Source organism: Diachasma alloeum, unplaced genomic scaffold (genome assembly GCF_001412515.2).
Source record: "Diachasma alloeum isolate Michigan unplaced genomic scaffold, Dall2.0 Dall_scaffold_00206, whole genome shotgun sequence".
NCBI lineage: Eukaryota > Metazoa > Arthropoda > Insecta > Hymenoptera > Braconidae > Diachasma > Diachasma alloeum.
In genome coordinates, this window is record NW_021680371.1 from 788,010 (window position 1) to 806,626 (window position 18,617).

At 34.3% G+C, this 18,617-nt stretch overlaps 1 protein-coding gene across 1 annotated transcript in view; it reads right to left on the reverse strand.

Annotated features, from left to right (window-relative positions):
- LOC107036151 (dorsal root ganglia homeobox protein) overlaps positions 1-18,617 on the reverse strand; it is a 122,965-nt gene that overhangs the window by 80,687 nt on the left and 23,661 nt on the right. Inside the window, exon 2 of the mRNA XM_029125956.1 lies at positions 15,392-15,430. Coding sequence (XP_028981789.1) covers positions 15,392-15,430 — 39 coding nt within the window. The remainder of the gene's footprint in view (positions 1-15,391; positions 15,431-18,617) is intronic.

An 18,617-nucleotide genomic window follows, 5' to 3' on the forward strand; every position in this document is an offset into this window, starting at 1 on the left:
ATGTGTTGTTTAGCATCAGTGGAATTGTAGCGTTTTAATCAAGCTTGCCTTGGACGAACACTGTGATTTTAAAGTGTGTAGTTCGTGTATGTAATGGTGCTATTGGGGTTTGTGTAGATTGAGATGTACAGAACTGTCCTGTGTAATTCTGGTGTACATAAAGTTTGATGTGTGAGTGAAAATTATTTGGTGCAAAAAAAATAATGTGTAAGTGCAGAATGACAGTGTGGTGATTGAGATGTGAAGAATGACGGTGTGTCGATCTGACAGAGTGTAGGTGTGCGGCCTTGCTTATAAATCGTAAAAAATTTTAAATATTAAATTAACCATCAATTTGTAGATTCAATTTTTGAAATATTCTATTAACCAATAATTTAGGTAGAAAGATTGTGATTATTTGGAAAGTCTAAAATCAAATACCTAAATTTAGAATTAGCTTGTGAACTAAAAATTACATTTCAATATTATCAAATATTTTATTCACCATCAATCGGAAAAATTTAGTTATCAAATTTTATAATATTTTAAATTTGTTAAATATAGTTAAACTTTGAACAATATAAGGAGATAATCCTTCTTAATATTGTCAAAATATAATATTATTGGCTATCCTTGGAAATGAGAGGAAAAGTCGGTAAATTCTGGAAAATTATTGAAGATTCGATGCCAATACTTCAGAAAATGACAACTTTTCCATCTAATTTCCAGCCGTAATGCCCTGAGTGCTTCAAAATTTTCCACATTTTTTACAAGGAACATTCGGTTGAATTATTCGCCCATTTGAATTTTTACCCACAAAAATGCAGTACTTAAAGATATTCAAGTACGTTTGCCCCATTTGATCCTAAGTTTTCGCACATTTTACAATAATTTTATTATTCAATCTGTGCAGATATTGAATCATTAGAAAACCATTTTTAAATCAGAAAAATGATTTAAAAGGTGCAATTTTTGAACAATTACGAGTATTTTCTATAAATAATTTATAAACAATCAACTTTCCACTCTAACAATTATTTCGCATCTCATCGTAACAAATTTGATGATTGAAAACGGTTGAATCTGTAGTGTGGTCTGTTCCAAACTGTAAAAAATACTTGGATATCCTTAATGTTTTGTGAGCTGAAGCCACATTCATACCAGAACTTCATTTATTTTAACAGAAAATTTTAATCCAAAATTACCAGATTACCAAATGGGAATAACCGAAAATTATCTAAAAAATTCTGCCCAACCCTCCTCCGCAAAACGTCAAATTGTGATGAATGTGCTCTTAAAGTCGCCGATAAATAATTTGAGTTTTGGAGATTAGGTTTGATACCCATCCCCACTCATTCCTCCTCACCCCACTAATCGAGAATAATAAGAGAGGGGATAGCGTAGACCAGGACGATTTTTGGAAAGAGAATTCGCTCTCTTTCCTCACCGAACGCTCGACTAGATAAGAAGCCTGAATTCTTTTCGCAACATTTGTAAAAAATATTTGTGATTTCCGATTTGAAAATTTATTTGATTTTTTTGCTTTGGTCAGATGCAAAGGAGAAACGTTTCATGTCTCTAATTAAATAATTTCTTCATTTTATTTGTATCATTTTAATTATTTGCAGCTATTGATATAACTGACGACAATCCTCGTTTGAAATCTTTAACTCATAATTTGTTTATTGCGGTGGATATGTTCACTCGAAATCGGTTCCAAATTCAAATGTGGGAATATTATTAGTTAATTTAATTCTATCTTGTAACTTTCAAATACTTGAACTGACTCAGAGACAATTGTCTCTAGAAATAAAATAAAAGCAACAATTGATAACACTAATATTTCTGTTCTTGTGTGTGATTGATTTTTATTGTCACTAATTATTTCTAAAATATGTAAGTTAATATACTTAAAATACTACAAAATACTGCATTTCTAGTGGTTGACATTCAGATGGAGGAAATAATCAAAATTATTATCCCTCAAAAGTCGTAGAAAAATCATTAAATTCGAGAATTTTCCCACTTTTCGAATTCTGAAACGGCGAGTATCTAAAAGTCGGGGCTACATCCCTAAAGACCAAAACTCTCTATCTCTGTGTTCGAGGTGATGACATGAATGAATTTGTCTGCTCATCCAAAACGTTGGCAACATTTGCGTTTCAGTTTTGATATAAAACACAATATTTGAATTTTTTCCATTCAACAGTAATAACTAGAATGCACAATGGATATAATTTTTTCAAGGATTAACAAAGGAGTCCGCCTATAACGCCCATCTACGTCAAAATATTTCTCTTAAAGGGGTGGGTACCAAAAAGTTTCCACCTCCGGTTTACAGAGAAAGAAAAAGGGGTATGGGAATTCCTGCATATGCCTTGAAGCCCCTTGGAAGTGTGGTGAATGCCAATAACACACCTTTCTATTGTTTATTATACGAGTGCAGTACGATATGGTGTCGCAATAACTCTACGGGGTCCTTTGTTGAAAAAGACAGAGTCAAAATGGCCGAGTATGACGTCATAAGTGCCACTGAGACACCCACAAGCAATTCGGTTATTCGGAGCAATCGACGATATAGACAAATTACTCGCGCAGGCGCCCCGGATTAGCAATGCTGGGAGGCGAATTGGGGCGATAATTCTATTACTCTCGATTCGTCTATTAGATAAGTAGGGTTTGAATGATCTTCTTATATTGTTTGGTACATGCCACAGCAGATTACCAAGTATACTGACGTGAAATATTCCTCAATCCAATCGAGATATCTTGATTTTCGTCGTGAATGATTTTGATTTGATCTCCTGATAATGGAAATAATTGATCCGTTGGTCTGGTAAAGTTGGTCAGAGTTCCGAGTTCAGATCTCGGTCGGTACATTGCGGGATGCAACCATTCAGTCACGATCCGTCGCCTGAATAATTTCTCATGAAAACTTCAGAAGGGAACTTACTCGATCAATTAATACCATCGAAACACCCGCGAATACTGCGTTTGGGAAGAAATTGCTTGTTTAGATTTTTTATGGTTACCGCACAGATTTAACAAATGCATTTTCAACACTTGACAATTTAACATATACAAATTTAACACGTGTATAGTTGTGTGTGTGTGTGTGTGTGTGTATCTCAAGTTTTGTGTCACCTCAATAATCCCTACGTGGGATAATAATTGAGGGATTAGTAACAGGATCACTCGGAGTATTCGACTATCTGGATCGTCGGGGTAATTGTACTTTAATACAGATTTAATACAATTTACTAAAAATAATATTTCTTGTGATGGGTATTGGGATGTAGATTTCAAAGAAACTGTGAAGTGTTGTGTAGTATGATATTATTTTGTTGAGATTAGTTTAATTGTAATTTGATATGAATTTATTGAATTTACCGATTTACTGATTTATATGTTCTCATTTATTGATGCAATTCACTGTATTGTTCGAATTTTTTTGATTTTTCATTAAATGAATTCTCATGCCAAAGGTAAATATTTATTGATTCGAAGACTGTGTTGAGAATTGTGTTGAATTTGTTTGTGTTAACAATTACGTGTGTCATTTTGACATGTAATCTTTTTTTTATATATCAGCATTTTTCAGATTCGTGGGTCTTAGTTACATCATTGAAAAATCACCCGATCGAAAACCTTAATTGAATCTTCACTTTTGTTTGTCCTGGGTATCGCGTATGACTTGGACTCGATCCGTCTACTTGTGATCACCATGTTTATAATTCGAGTGGGTTCTTCTATATTCAATTTTTTGTCAATTTCCCCATTTTTGAAGGAAACGTCTTTCATCTCGGAAAAGGTTATACGTACGCTGATAGGATTTAGTTGCTGTTAACGAGGCGTGTTAACTATCGATGGGATTCATTAACAGTTAATGAATGGCAATAATAGTTAAGAAGCCTCGTTAACAGTAACCAAATCATTCCACCTTTTCTATCAGTGGTGGTCATCTACGTATTGCAGGACATTCAAAACGGAGTGGGGTTTCTCCTTGGCAATAATAAAAGATAATGAAAAATTTAAACATTCTAATCACTATGTTGTTGACGTTCAATAGCTGAACCATACTATTAGTTCACATGGGTTCGCGTCAAAAATTCATTGGACCAAGGTGGAGTGTAGACGATCTGACCAAATGCCCCAGTTCATCTATAGCTAACCTCCCGAATATTTCACGCCGCTTAGTCCACATTCTATAAGAATCATGACGTCAACTATAAGAGATATAATAGATGAAAATATCATAGATGAAAATTTAGCACAAAATCTAGAAAGTTGAGCATCGTACTAGAACTCGAAATCTTAGCTGGAGACGAGCTTATTATACCTACTTATTATATACGAGCATACCACTTACGCTTGTCTGTTTTTAACCGCTTTGCACACCACGACTTTCCCCACCTCTCCAGGTTATGTTCATTCATTTAGACGCGCCTCATACACTGATTACGCGAAAGCATTTCGTGCGTTTTGTGCTCAAGACTTATTGTCGAAAGTCGAAATATTGAAACTCTAGTGTTGAAATTTAGCTCTTAATATATGAATCTCTAGGATTTGGTCCTGAATATTTACTTCATGACATCCGGGTTCAAACATTTGGCCTTAGGAATTTATCTAGTAATATTGGGGTCTTCCCAATTTACAACCCGAGCGGAAATTCACTTTCCTCATTTAAAGGCAGATGTACCTCTGATAATAGTCAGAATATTCTGATTGGACGTTGGTATGAGGATTTGGCCAGGATCTTAAGAGAATATCTGGATTTAATGCGACTCAGGCAATGCTGATCCTATGATGATAAATCAAACCATAACTGAGTCCAGATCAAATTCGGTACCGAGAGGATAGATCCGATCCTAACATTGAGATCAGATTTGTATGTAAACAAGCATTTCATTGCTGATCCAAAACTGATCAATATCAGATTTTAACGAGCACTCTCTTACATCAGCCATATTTAGGTTTCGACTGAAGGCTTCACGCTATCTGCGCTTTTGTCCAATTTAGCCGGAGAATGAAATTAGCGCATGTAAAATTACATGCAATTATAGTTTAGGTTCCATGCTGAATACAAAGCTAAGCATTATGGAGACAAGGCGACCTGAGTTGGAGGGAAACCACTTGAGCTGAAACCTAAGTAAGCAGGGAAGATGGTGAACAGTAGATTATCAAATGAGAGACTCCCAGAAATAAATTTCCTCGACCAAATGCAGATCTGATACCAGCTACTATTTCTGGATAAGACTTTCGAATCCGGGTCTGCTAAGATTCAGGATGGAGTACCTAGATGCAATGTGCCGAAGTGAATTCCAATCCTATTCGGATCACACAAATTCCGGCTGGACCTAGATCGGATTCGATATTGATCCGAAAGATCGAATCCTAGAATTTTGATCAGGCATGGATCCAAACAAGCATTACTTTTGTGATCCAAAAGTGATCAAACTCAGTTTTTATCTGATCTGCTTTTTATTCTTGCCTGATTGAAGTTACCACCCGGGCCTGAGTGGTAATTTAGCTCAGTTTGTTAGAGCCTAGATCAGATACAGATCCGATCCTGCCAGAATTTCTAGATTAAATTTTCGACTCAGGATTTGGTAATATTCAGAAAAGAGGTTCTAGATCTATCGTACCGGAGTGAATTCCGATTCAATTCTGATCAGTCAAATTCCGACTGGATCCGTATCGGATTCGATACTGATGAGAAATATGAGATCCTATAATTTTGATTAGTCGCGGATCCAAGCAAGCGTTACATTTATGATGCAAAACTGATCAGAATCAGTTTTGACTGATCAATCTTTCATTCTAGTCTGATTTGAGTGTCCACTCGGAGGCTCATCAATAACAGGTGATATTTACTTGTTTTATTTCAGTAATGAAACGCGACCCAAATGTGAGGATCGGATCCCTTTCCAGCACCGAATCCGACCCGGGTTCAGTCGGGATTTAACTGAACAGGATGGAATCAGTTTGTTTTAGCCGGATTAGATCCAGACACTTTCTTAAAATCCTTATCGGATTCTGATTCGAAAGCTTAATCAGAACATCCTGATCAATATCGAATCTGTACCTGATCTAGGAGGGGGAAGCCAGAACTAAATTTCCTCTTGAAAAGTAGTAACTATATAAGTTTATAAGCCAATTGTCACTCATTTATCATTAACATTTTCAAAAAACATGATTTTACTTGTCATTTTCTAATGTTGAAAAATCGTGAAAAAGTTATGAAGCTGAAAAAAATTGCGAAATATGTTTCACAATAAGAACCCCAAAAATGAATGGGACAGGCAAGGCAGACGAATGGGGAGCCTATAAAACCATAATGGTAGTAGGAAAGAAATATGAATAATAAAAATAATAATTTCAATGAAAATCTTGACTGCACTCGTTTGTCTTAAGTATATTTTTGTTTGACATGAATGATTTTTTCTCTGAGTATAGATTGGCGAGAAATGTATATAGTTTCTCGCGGGTACTAAATTTTCCAGAGGTGCAAGTACTTCGTATATTACACCTTGCGCTACATTCATTTAGGTACTCTCAAAAAATCCAAGGCGCACGGTCTAACCTTCCAACAGGTAATGACTTTTTCGTTTGGCTGATGAATATAATTGAAAGTGCCCGTTTACAGCGAAGCCTTACAAAATTTGTTTGCTGGGAACTTTTCTATATGTGTGTTGACGAAGGGATGCAAATTTATATCAACGTATTCATGAGGTATTTTATCTTGAATGAGCCACTCGTTCGTTGCTCCACATACGAGAGCTGTGGAGCTCGCAAAAATAAACAGAAAAGGTATTTATAGTATGACAGAACCAAAATATGAGATGTCTCTAAGCTTGAACTCTTCAACAATCGTCGATAATTTCACATATGATTTGGTATCGGAAAAAAGTTGCAAATTAATGAATATATTTTATCGATTTTGTTATTAAATTGTGAATATTCAATGACGGAATTCCGTGCGATTTCAGTGGAAATATCACGGTAATTGGATAAAAATTGCTTAAAAGTGCATCGGCAATTTTCCCAAACATTTTTGAGAGTGGGTGAAAGAACAAGAGTTTTCTCCAATCCTGAGCTCTTGAGCAATCATTGAAGATTTTATATATGATTCATCATTCGACATTTTAATTTCATGAACAATTTAATAGTGACTCTCAGGAGAGCAATATTGCATTCGATTTAAAAGAAAAGAATTCGAAATTTTTTAATTTAACTAAAATTTTATGGAATTGCAAAGTGTTGAGCAGCAGAGAATATTGAGTATCAAATTACATAGATTTATTAAATTGAAAATTCAAGACTATATTTACCTAAGTTTTTCGGATTTTGATATTAATTATTATTAATCATTAGATTGTCTGAAATTTACAGTTTCCATTGATTTTTAAATCAAATCGAATTGAAAATTCATTGTGAATTTTCAATGACAAAATTCCTCAACATTCCAGTGGGACTGTCCCTTGATAAAAATTTCCAACGGTGTACCCCGTGGGTGGTCAAATTTTAGCTGCCTATTGAAAAAATGACTGTTTAAGCGGAAATTTTCACCTACACTGTTAAAAAATTTTGGCTGAAATTTCCGGTACACTTTTCGGAAGTTTTTATCGAATTCAATTACCACTGAAGTTTCAAGGAATTTCGTCATTGAAAATTGAGAATTTCGTGGGAAAATCATATAGAAGTCTGAATTTCCGTCCCATTTTTCCCTGAAAATGAATAGAAAACCTGAAAATCCCTGTAAAGATATTCACAGATAAAAAAAGATAAAAAAACTGAAGTTAAAGATAGTTTAGAATTTGCAGGACAGTAACACTGAATGGGATTTAGGGGAAAGAAATCATGAAATTTCAGATTTCACTGAAAATTCAATGTAATTTGGCACTGAATATTCATATTAGATTGGAAATTCAAATAAATTGAGGAATTCACGTTTTTATGCCGCTTAAAACTCTGGAATATTACTGAATTTTCAGTGAAACCTGAAATTTCATGATTTTTCCCCTAAATCGTATTCAGTGTCACTGTTCTCAAAATTGATACTCAACTGTCCATGAAATTTTTTTTTTTCCAACAGTGTATATCTCATGGACAATTTTTGTTATACCTTTTTCTCCAATTGTCAATCAATGGTGATTGTCGAATTCAGTAAACAAAATATTCAATATATGCGTTAACCGTTGAGGAGCTTGAAAAGAGGTTTGTTCACAGAGCAAAAAACGTTTTTATTTCTAGTAGTCTAAACCATTCTAAAATTTAACGCGTGAGAAATCCTAAGATCAAGTGATTTTGCCACTAACTCTCAGTGATGTAATTATAAATCTTAGATATTTTATTCATAAATTTCGGTGATTGAATCACTGGAGTTTGAGGTCATTCCAGTTAGTCCCTGAAAATCATAGGTTGGCATCAATTGTTAGTTTAGAAATATTATGAGGAGTTGCACCTCATAATAATTAAGATTTACTTATCTTCAATTAAAATCTTCAAATAAATTTTCAATTGACTATGAACTAAATGATTGACAATATGGAATTGTCAATTGACTACTGAGTAAATATTTCTAAATTTCTTAAAAGAATTTTCGATTAGCCGAACAATCGTCCATCTTCTGAACTCAATTATTGATTGATATAATTCGGAATTTGAATATTTAATTGATGATTAATTCAATAATTTAAAATGAGTAATATTAACAATTGACTTTCTCAAAATAATTTCAACTTTATTTAAACTTCTTCAACTTTATTTAAAATTTATGATTATGACAATGCCTGCTGATAATTGGGGGTATATTTCCAAATCTTGAGACTCAATTCCTGAAGACTACGAATGCATCTTCTATATTTTTCCCAGTGATTTCATAGCACAATCAGAGTTCCGTACATCCCTAACTCCTCATATCTTTTTCCAAAGACTACAAAATGGATCGGGGAAATAGAGGTAAACGCTACCCGGGGAAATGAGATGATTGAATTCGGAGGTTTTCCCTCTTGCCTTCGGGAATATCGATCTCTGCAGCAAGCATAAATATAGCATGTAATAAGTTCATGACTTCTGATTCCCTAGTAATCCTTCAATGCCGAATAATGTGAATTATGTGATTTCTTTTTGCTCTATTAGCATTGTTGAGAGCAGACTTATCGTCGTTTTTCCTCGTTTCAAATTTTCTGCCCCTTGACTTCCTTCTCTTCGTGCTGCCGATATTATTCTGTGTATATACACGGAGGAAATTATTTGGTGAATTTTACAACTAGTTGTTGAAATTCAGCAACTGGTTTATCATTCATTTTTTTCAACAAGTAATTACATTAAAGAACGGAATTTATATAGCGTTCCACGTCTTTGTGACGTCATGGGAAATGATTGAATGAGATTTGGATGAGGTAGAAGGAGATCCGGGATTATTCTCAATATGAATAACCAGAAAATTTTTACTGAAGAAGTGGCTAGTCCAGACCGGGATTTGAACCAGGGACCTTCCGATTATGCATCGGGTGCTCTCCCAACTGATCGAATAATTGGAATAATAATGAACCGGTTGGTGATTAATTTCAACAACTAGTTGGTGAATTTCAACTAGTTGGTGAAATTTAACAATTAGTTCTTGACATTCACTAACTGGTTGGTAATTCATTTTCCGCCATGGTGGGCGCAAAGTCAGATTTCCCTCCTGCAAACCGGGAAATATACTTGAATCAAGTATATTTTATTCTTGAATCAGGTTTATGCAGGTACTTGATTCTGGTATAAAATATACTCAATTCAAGTAGATTTTTTTTTCGTGTCAAAGGTAACTGAAAAATAGGGTAATACAGAATTTGAATGTATCGGTCCATAAAAGTCTTCAATTTAACGTTGTTCTCAATTTTTTTACCTTTTTTCATAATTCCACACCTGTGAAGGAGAAAGTTTTTTTTTCATTTTGAGATTATTTTTCACCGTTTTTTTTGCACAATTTCTGTTTTTGGGGAACGATTTTTCAGAGGATAAGTCTCCGGTAACCGTTTTGGGGTACCACTTTTTAAATTTGGAATTCATTTATATGCAGCAGAATTGAACAATCGGAAGAGACACTATTTGATGAACTAAAGAGTTAGAATAAATGGTCTTAAAAATGTCACTCCCTTGTGCCTCCACATACATACATAGGAGATGATCTGAAATAGTATTTTTCCGGGCTGCTGCGATGGGGTTTTTTACTCGTGTGGCGTTGGCGTCCAAGCCGAAGGCGAGGACTGGCCAACCACACGAGTAAAAAAACCCCATCGCAGCAGCCCGGGACAAGATTTTTTTTGTAGTGATTTTCAAGTTTTCGAGTTTGGGAAGTATGCAATACCAATTCCCAGACGAGAAATCGTGAGAAGCAGTACAGAAAATATAATTTTCTGACTTTTTGTCGTTCTAACACAACATCGCAGAGTTCGGAATTTGTCTAAATTCAATACATCCAATTTAAACCAATAATTGGAGATCCTAATGAGAGTAGACTGAACTGATTCATAAATAATTTCAGAAATGAAGGCACCAAATGGATGGAATCCTTGGCAGCCGAAGGAAGTGGCCTCGAATTACATGAAAAAAGTCTCCGGTTACTCGATTAGCGTCTGAATGCAATGACGAGGCCTCTCAGCTTGTATTTTGAACATCACAAGAAACGGCTTTTTCTTGACAATGTTTTGACAGGAAACTCGAGAACCAATCGAAAGAATTCCAATAGCAGATCTTTTCAAAATTTCGGCATTTTTTATTCGGCATTTAAAATGGTGTTATTGAGAATTTATTCCCATATTGTTATATGGCACATTCCATCAATTATTGAGGGACAAAATTAAACTTAAAACTCGACACTTTTCAGGACACTGCTTTGGATAAATTAAAATTTGCTTTGGACAATATTTACAAAAACAATCTGTTTATCGTCTTTGCCTTTTAAATCAATATTTTTCTTTTTATTAACTTCCCAACCCGAAGAGAGGAAGGTACTGTAGTAACCCCGAAAATGGATTGTGGAAACTTGATGATTTCTCCACGTTTCATGACCCTTAGAATTTCTCCCGAAACTTTTAGAGACCGATCTCTATGCGTGGATGTGTATATGTGTGTATATGCGACCAAAATTTTATGCTATAATTTCTCTCGAACAAACGATGCGATTTAATTTTTTTTCACACAAACGATGTGCTTTCATGTAACTTAGAACTGATTAGATTCTGAACAACATCGCCTCAGCGGTTCTTTAGATTTTCCAATAAAACTTGTGAAAAAACGTCGAAAAATGACATTGTTTTACAAATTTGATGATTCCTCTCAGAGAAACGATGAGATTGATTTCTCGTCATCGTAATTGATGCAACTATGTATGATTAAGACTGGAGTGAAATTTCAGCAGAATTGTCTCAGCGGTTTCGGAGTAATTCACATGTGAAATTTTGAAATTTGAAACTTTTCAAAGATTTTTCAATATAGGTCAATTTTTTTTCATCATCATCTTTTTTTATTCTATTTTTCTGTTTTTTTTTCATGAAGAAAATCAAACAAAAAAAGTTGGAAAATTTGAGCGGAGGAAATTCAATGGAAAATATCTGAATAGAATAAGTGGTATAGAGAAATTTAATTCTAATGGATGAAGGAAAGGCAGTTGCTCGGGAAGTTATTGGTTCGACCCGCAATGGGTCACCTCCACTCCAACACACCCACAACGGGAGCGAGCGACCAACAACACTCACAGAATAATGCATTTATTTCAAACGAGATTCGTTAACTATATTAACGAATGGTAGAGTTGAATATGACCAATAATTATTCGTTAATAGTTAACGAATGATTTATTTGAAAGGAGAAAATCTATTCAAACAAGGCTCCTCAAATATGCATTTGTTAACTATTAACGACCAATACCTCCAACCAAATCTATTTGTTAACAATAACTAATCCTTTCTATCAGTGAATCTAGGCGAATTTGTTTTCGCATCGATTGAATTCTGTTTCTCTCTATCGTTTGATGTCTTTTCTTGCATTCTTAAAAATCTTTGAAATTAATAGCTATGATTATTAGTATTCCTTATATCTCTTATCTGATCATATATTTCTAATTCCTGGGTGTCACTCATTATTAAATATCAGAGATATATCCAAAGTAAGGATTCACAACATGAATAAATATTATTTTATCTTGATAACAAGATAATTAAATTTAACCCATTCAATTATTATTGAATTTGTTATTAAAAACTTTCCTGTTATCACATCAATTACATAGAATGATTTTGCGGCCAAAATTCCTTCCAACATGAATTCCCGGCCATCACAAGAGGTATTCTCGAATATGAAATTTAACAAAAACAGACAAAAATTGAGACGAAAAAGTAACAACATCTGGGTATCACTTGTCTTTCTTCCACAAAAAAATTATCAAGAACAAAATTACACTTGCCTTTATTCAATTACACAAACAATCCCATAAATGAAAAACAAAATACAATATCTAATAAAGGATATTTCTAACTAATCAATGAATGAATTCCTAACCGAAAAATCTGCAAAATCTTCTATAAACATTCAATTATAAGAAAAATGAATAAACACGCAACAGTAGTACGGAATAATTTTGTAATTTTTATCTCCCATTTTTTATTTTTTTTTTCCCAGGGGAAATTATATTTATTTTACCCCTCCCCCTCCTCGAGGAAATTAGGTCCGGAAAATTTTGGGAGTATCCGACTGAAATCAAAAAGACAGGATGATAAAAAATTGCGATTCTCGATAATTGACGGAATGTACCGTCAATAGCTCCCGTCCAAATTCTCCTCGTGACATTTATAATGGCTTGCAGTAAAAATTAACAAACTGCTCCTTTCATAAAAATACTATAGATATAACTTGTAATGACTCATAAAAATACCAGCATTTTACATGTATTCTTTCTCGAGCCATGAAGGTCATGATGAGCAATATTTTCTCAACCGACACTGTTAAAAATTGTCGTCTGAATTTTCCGTGTTAAATTTTGAAAATTTTCATCATGTTTAGTTTCCACTAAAATTTCAGGAAATATTATCATTGAAAAATCTAATAGTTCATTAATTTTCGGTTCAAATAATCTGAAAATCAATACAATACTTGATTTTTCAGTTAAATTATTACATGAAAATTCAGGGAAAAATTGAAAATTCATGTCATTTTGTTTCTGAACAGTCATGTTCCATTGAAAATTCAATGAAGTTGTGAAATTTCCATCTCACTCCCACCGAAAGCTCATGAATTCCTTTGAAATCTATCTAAAACTTGAAATTCCATAGCCATTTTTCTCCTAAATTCAATTCTATGTCACTCTCATGAAAATTACTATCATATTTAACATGAAATTTCAAAAAAATTCTAACGGAATTTCGAACAAGAATCCGACTAGTATCAAAAAGTACACAGGCTGATAAAAAATTTCGATTCTCGATAATTGACGGAATGTGCCATGAATAGCTCCCATCCAAATTCTCCTCATGACATTTATAATGGCTTGCAGTAAAAATTAACAAACTGCTCCTTTCATAAAAATACTATAGACATAACTTGTAATGACTCATAAAAATGCGAACATTTTACAAGTATTCTTTCTCCAGCCGTGAAGGTCATGGTGAGCAATCTTTTTCCAACCTGTCGCAACTTGTTTTGAGGAACATCATTTTCACATGGTACCTCCGTAATGCAGTAGCGTGGTTTAATGGTGTGGAAAACATCGAAATCATCGTGTATGAATACGAAATGAGTTTTTCCACCCATCTATGACGTAACCCGGAGAGTGAACACTGGGGAACTCGTTGTTTTTTTGTGGCATCTGCATATATGCACACCCCACTGATGGAAAAACCAGTGAGTACAAAAGGAAGAGATGGAAAAAGAGAGGAAAAAGAGAGAGAGGAAGTTACAAACGACAGTTTTGAAGGCACATCTTTCTTAACGAGCGTTTAGTATTCTTGAATATGCACCCTCTATCCAAAATGCTGAATGTATTTTTCGTCCATTGATTTTAGCTTATGGACGTTAGGCAAGACATCATGGCAATGAATTACCAGAATCGCGAAGGTTCTATGAAACCTACACTCATTAAATTAACTCGCTCTCCCCTTTTATTTCTTTCGTGGTGAATATTATAGGGGAGGCGATGTCTGTACCGCTCAGCAGCCAATACCGCTCACCTGATTTTCTTCACAATCACTTACTTTTCCCAAACTGTCTCTCACTCAATCTGAAAATTCTACTATCAATATGTAATTTTTATTAACTTCCCAATAGGAAGTTATTGGTTTCACCCCGGAAATGAAAACTGAAAAATCATAATTTCGTGAAAGGTCGACGTTTCATGATGAGTAGAAGCTCCCCATATGGTTTTTAGAAATGTGTATGTGTGTGTGTGTATGTAGCTACATGGAGAGAAATTGTTTAGAAAAATTCTAGTGCTAGTACGGGAAAAGAGGCGCAAAGTGATGGGCAGGAAAAAATTCCAGTGCCGGCACTAGAAATTTTATTGGGGAAAACGTTAATTTTTCCCCGGATTTCTGTGAAAATTTCATGAAAATCCCCGGTAATTTTACCAGAAATACCAAGAATTTTTACCTTAATAGCACTAGAATTTTTCACAGCCGGTGGATTGTGATTTTTTCCAGTACGTGTACTAGAATTTTTCTAGAAAACTTTTCTCCGTGTACTTTTTTTCGTTATTGCTCCCGGGCGAACGCGTATAGTGCGATCGAAATGAAGTTGGTCGCGATCGATAGGCATTCACTTGCTTAAGAATGGATTCGGTTGGAAAAGAAAACCCCCTACCCCTTTTTGAGTTTTTCAAAAAAGAAATATCAAAATTGAAATTCGATAAATTGAAATTTGAAAGAACTGAAATTTTTCGTAAGAAATTTCCGAATTTTCAATTTTAAATTTCAACTCGCATCGGCAAGTTATACATGCGTCTCTTAAAGGGACACATGAAGCAAATTTCAAATTTTTTCATCACTTTAAATGATAAAACTAGCACTCCAAAATTTTCAGGGCCTTACGATGTAATTTTTCTGGACCAGTACGTAAGGTTATTCACTATGATAATAACATTATAATCGCATAAAATTATGATCAATCGTTTGTAATTCTTTTTCGCATCATTTGATCAGACTGTGTGGTATTAGCTGCATGCGACCCATACTCCATTTTTTGATGTTTTATCGGAATTGAAACAAGAATTGAACATCCAAACTTCTAAATATCTGGCTGAATAGCCAAAGAATAATTATATAATTTTATCCGAAATCATAGATTGGGATGTGAAAAGTATTGTTATTCCTTAGATGAGCGGTACAGCCACCTCTTCCCCTAACTATACTAGACGTATTGAATAATCGCTCACCAGACCCCGTTGAGAAGGTGCTCTTGGACTGTGAGAAACCTAAAAATATATAAATGAAATAGCTCATTAGAGAATTAAAGCTTAATGCAAAAAAATATTTCATGTAATAACGAATAAAAAAATGAAGTAGTTTGGGATAATTTTTCTGAGATTTTTAGGCCGTAGGAGGGTTATGATGATCTCCCTTTCACGAACGGAGGTGGAGAGTAGGATAGACCGAAGGAAGGAAGGGAAAAGTTAAAGCGGTGCTACGAGTTATATTAAGACGTTTTTCGGTACCGGCCGTTTTCTAATAAAGCTGTCGACGTTAGTAACTTTCGAGCAGAGGGAAAAGCCATTGGGAATGGAATGAAGAAGAAGTGGAGTTGAAAAAGATTCCTTCGGCTTTCTCGAGGAAGTTGTGTAAAGAGTATAGAATCTATGCGTATATATACATGGAGCCAGGGTATATGGAGGGCAGAGAGCTGAAACTCTCTCTCTCTCTCACTCTCTCATTTTCCTTTTCTCCTCTCGTCTCTCCATTCACTCCCCCACCAGAGGTAAAATGTCTTTAACGAGTCGGCGTTTTATAAAATGAGGGCTCACGACCCTGTGAGTTTGCGCGCCGTTTGATAAATTAACCCAGAAAAGTGTACGAATATACCCATGGATTTTGTCCTTTTTACATAATCTACAGCAACACTACCTAAGCTACTACTCGACTTCACAGCCTTCCTCCTGTGAAAATAATGAATTCTCGTATGTGTGTTTTATAGCACACCCTTTAACTCTGACGATTTACTAAAAGCCACACCGTTGTCATATATTTCCATACAAACTCTAGAGGTCTAACAAATGTCGAAACCCAAGCGAAAGGGTGTGACAAAAAAAAGCAACGGAAAAAAAAACAAAGAGGGGATCTCAATGATCATTTCGAGACTGCGGTAGTAGAGGATTAACGCTTGGCTGGAAATATTTTTTTCAGATAAAAAACTGCGAGGTATGGACGAGATTGCAGGGTAATCGATGTATGCAATAATTGGACATTCATGTTCAAGTAAAGATTTAATTCCTATTTTTTGCTTCCAAATGGAAGCCCTGTAATCATTTCAATTTAAGTTACGGATTTTTTGTTTTTTTAATTTTTCATTTTTTTAGATAATCGGTTGTGCCACGATAACTAAAAAACAATGTTCTGAATTGCTTCAATGATGGCTTAAAAAATTTGTTTAGATGTCCTTTTGACCGAATTCGAAGATGAAGGCGATAGCTATAATCGTTATTTTGATTTCTTTGAAAATTTGCAAGAATGTTGTATTTTTTGAAAATTACAATTTCGGGGATATCTTTGAATATGAAGCTTCAAATGTTTGTTTCAATGCCATTAAGTCGAAATTGAAAGATGATTACAATAGCTATATCGGTTGACTTGATTTTTATGGCGATTGTTGAAAATTTCTAATTCTCCTGAAAGTGAGCTTTCTGATGGTTTCTTCAAATGTGATGTTTCAAATTTATTTAAGTATATATAAATAAACTTTATCTATTTTATCGAAGGGCTGAGGGGAGAGATAGAACTGTAAAAAAGACAATCGGTTGCATAGAAGAAATGGATAATAAGAATAATGGTGATGATGATGATAACATTCAACTAAGTTGAAAATCTGACAAAATCAGTTAAAAAGAAATCTTATTCAATTTAATAAAATGAAATAAATAATGAATTACATACTGTTAAAAATTTTTGTCTGAAATTTTCGGTACACTTTTTGGAAATTCTGATCGAATTTAATTACCACTGAAATTTCAAGCAATTTTGTCATTGAACATTCAGAATTCCCTGAAAAAATCCAAGATAAATGTAAATTTCAGTTCCATTTTTCCCTGAAGATGAATAGAAAACCAAAAAATTTCGGTAAATATATTCGTGAATTTTCAGGACAGTGACACTGAATGCGATTTAGGGGGGAAAAAATCATGAAATTTCAAATTTCACGGAAAATTCAACGTAATTTGGCACTTAATATTTACATTAGATAGGAAATTTAAATGAGTTTAGGAATGCTCGTCTTTACCCTGGTTAAAATTCTAAATTTTACTAAATTTTCAGATAAACCAGAAATTTCATGATTTTTTCCCCCTAAATCGCATTCGATGTCACTGTCCCGAAAATTAGCAGTCAACTGTTCATGAAATTTCATTTTTTTCTAACAGTGTACACGATAAAAGGAAATTATGTGCAAAACAACCATTCGGAAGCATATTGCTAATTTATTAGCAAAAATAGCTATACTGTAATGAATAGGCGATGAATTATGGAAAAGGGGCGGCTTTATTTCTTTTTTTAATACACGTGATGATTAATATCTTCGTTCTCCGACTTTAGAATGATATTTTTATTAATCGAATAACAAACCAAAACACACCCACAAATATATCAGGAAGAGGATCAATAACTTACACATTGATTCCGTTGCAACACAATATGCAATACAAGAGCTATTTTCCACTTGTTTTAAAATTTTATCGAGTGATATGAGAACCTGTTCATTTGTTAATTGGCATGCGTCAAAATTTTCTTCTTTACACCGAACGTTGAGTAGGCTTTTGATGAAATACTACGCCCAGTGCTGGTAACTTAGACCTCAATCATTTAGTTCCTTCCGTTTGTCGTTTTGAGTGGTTTCACATTTTTCGTACAAAAAAAGCATTGAATAATAATACGAGGATCAATGATATAAGAAACCGTGGGTTTTTCAAGTATAAAAGTACCAATAAAAGGACACGAGTGAGAGGCAGTAACACCCATTGAGAAAATCCATGTCCCAAGTTTCATGTTACCACGTTGAGTATTTTGACAAGATCGCATTGTCGCCGAAGACCAGCGCGCTCTATTGAACCTATTATAGTTCTATTAGTATTATACTAGGATTTGCGGTTTTACTCCTCGGATAAAGCACTCCTGCCTTTGACTCACTTTTTTTCTCTTTTCCCATCCTCTTCCGTTTTTTTTGTAGGTAGGTGCACGTGGGCACGCCTTGTGGGTATATTTCTGATGCGTTGCAGTATATTTCTGATGTGAATAAGGGTTTTCCCGTCATAAATATCGATTGGAGAGAACTAATTGTGAAATTTGACAAATCAAATCATCTATCATCTCTTATTTTCATCTCTAATTTTCGGATGAACAATTTTACATTTTTTAATTGAGAACTCATGAGCTCACTGTTAACAATTTTGAACTCAA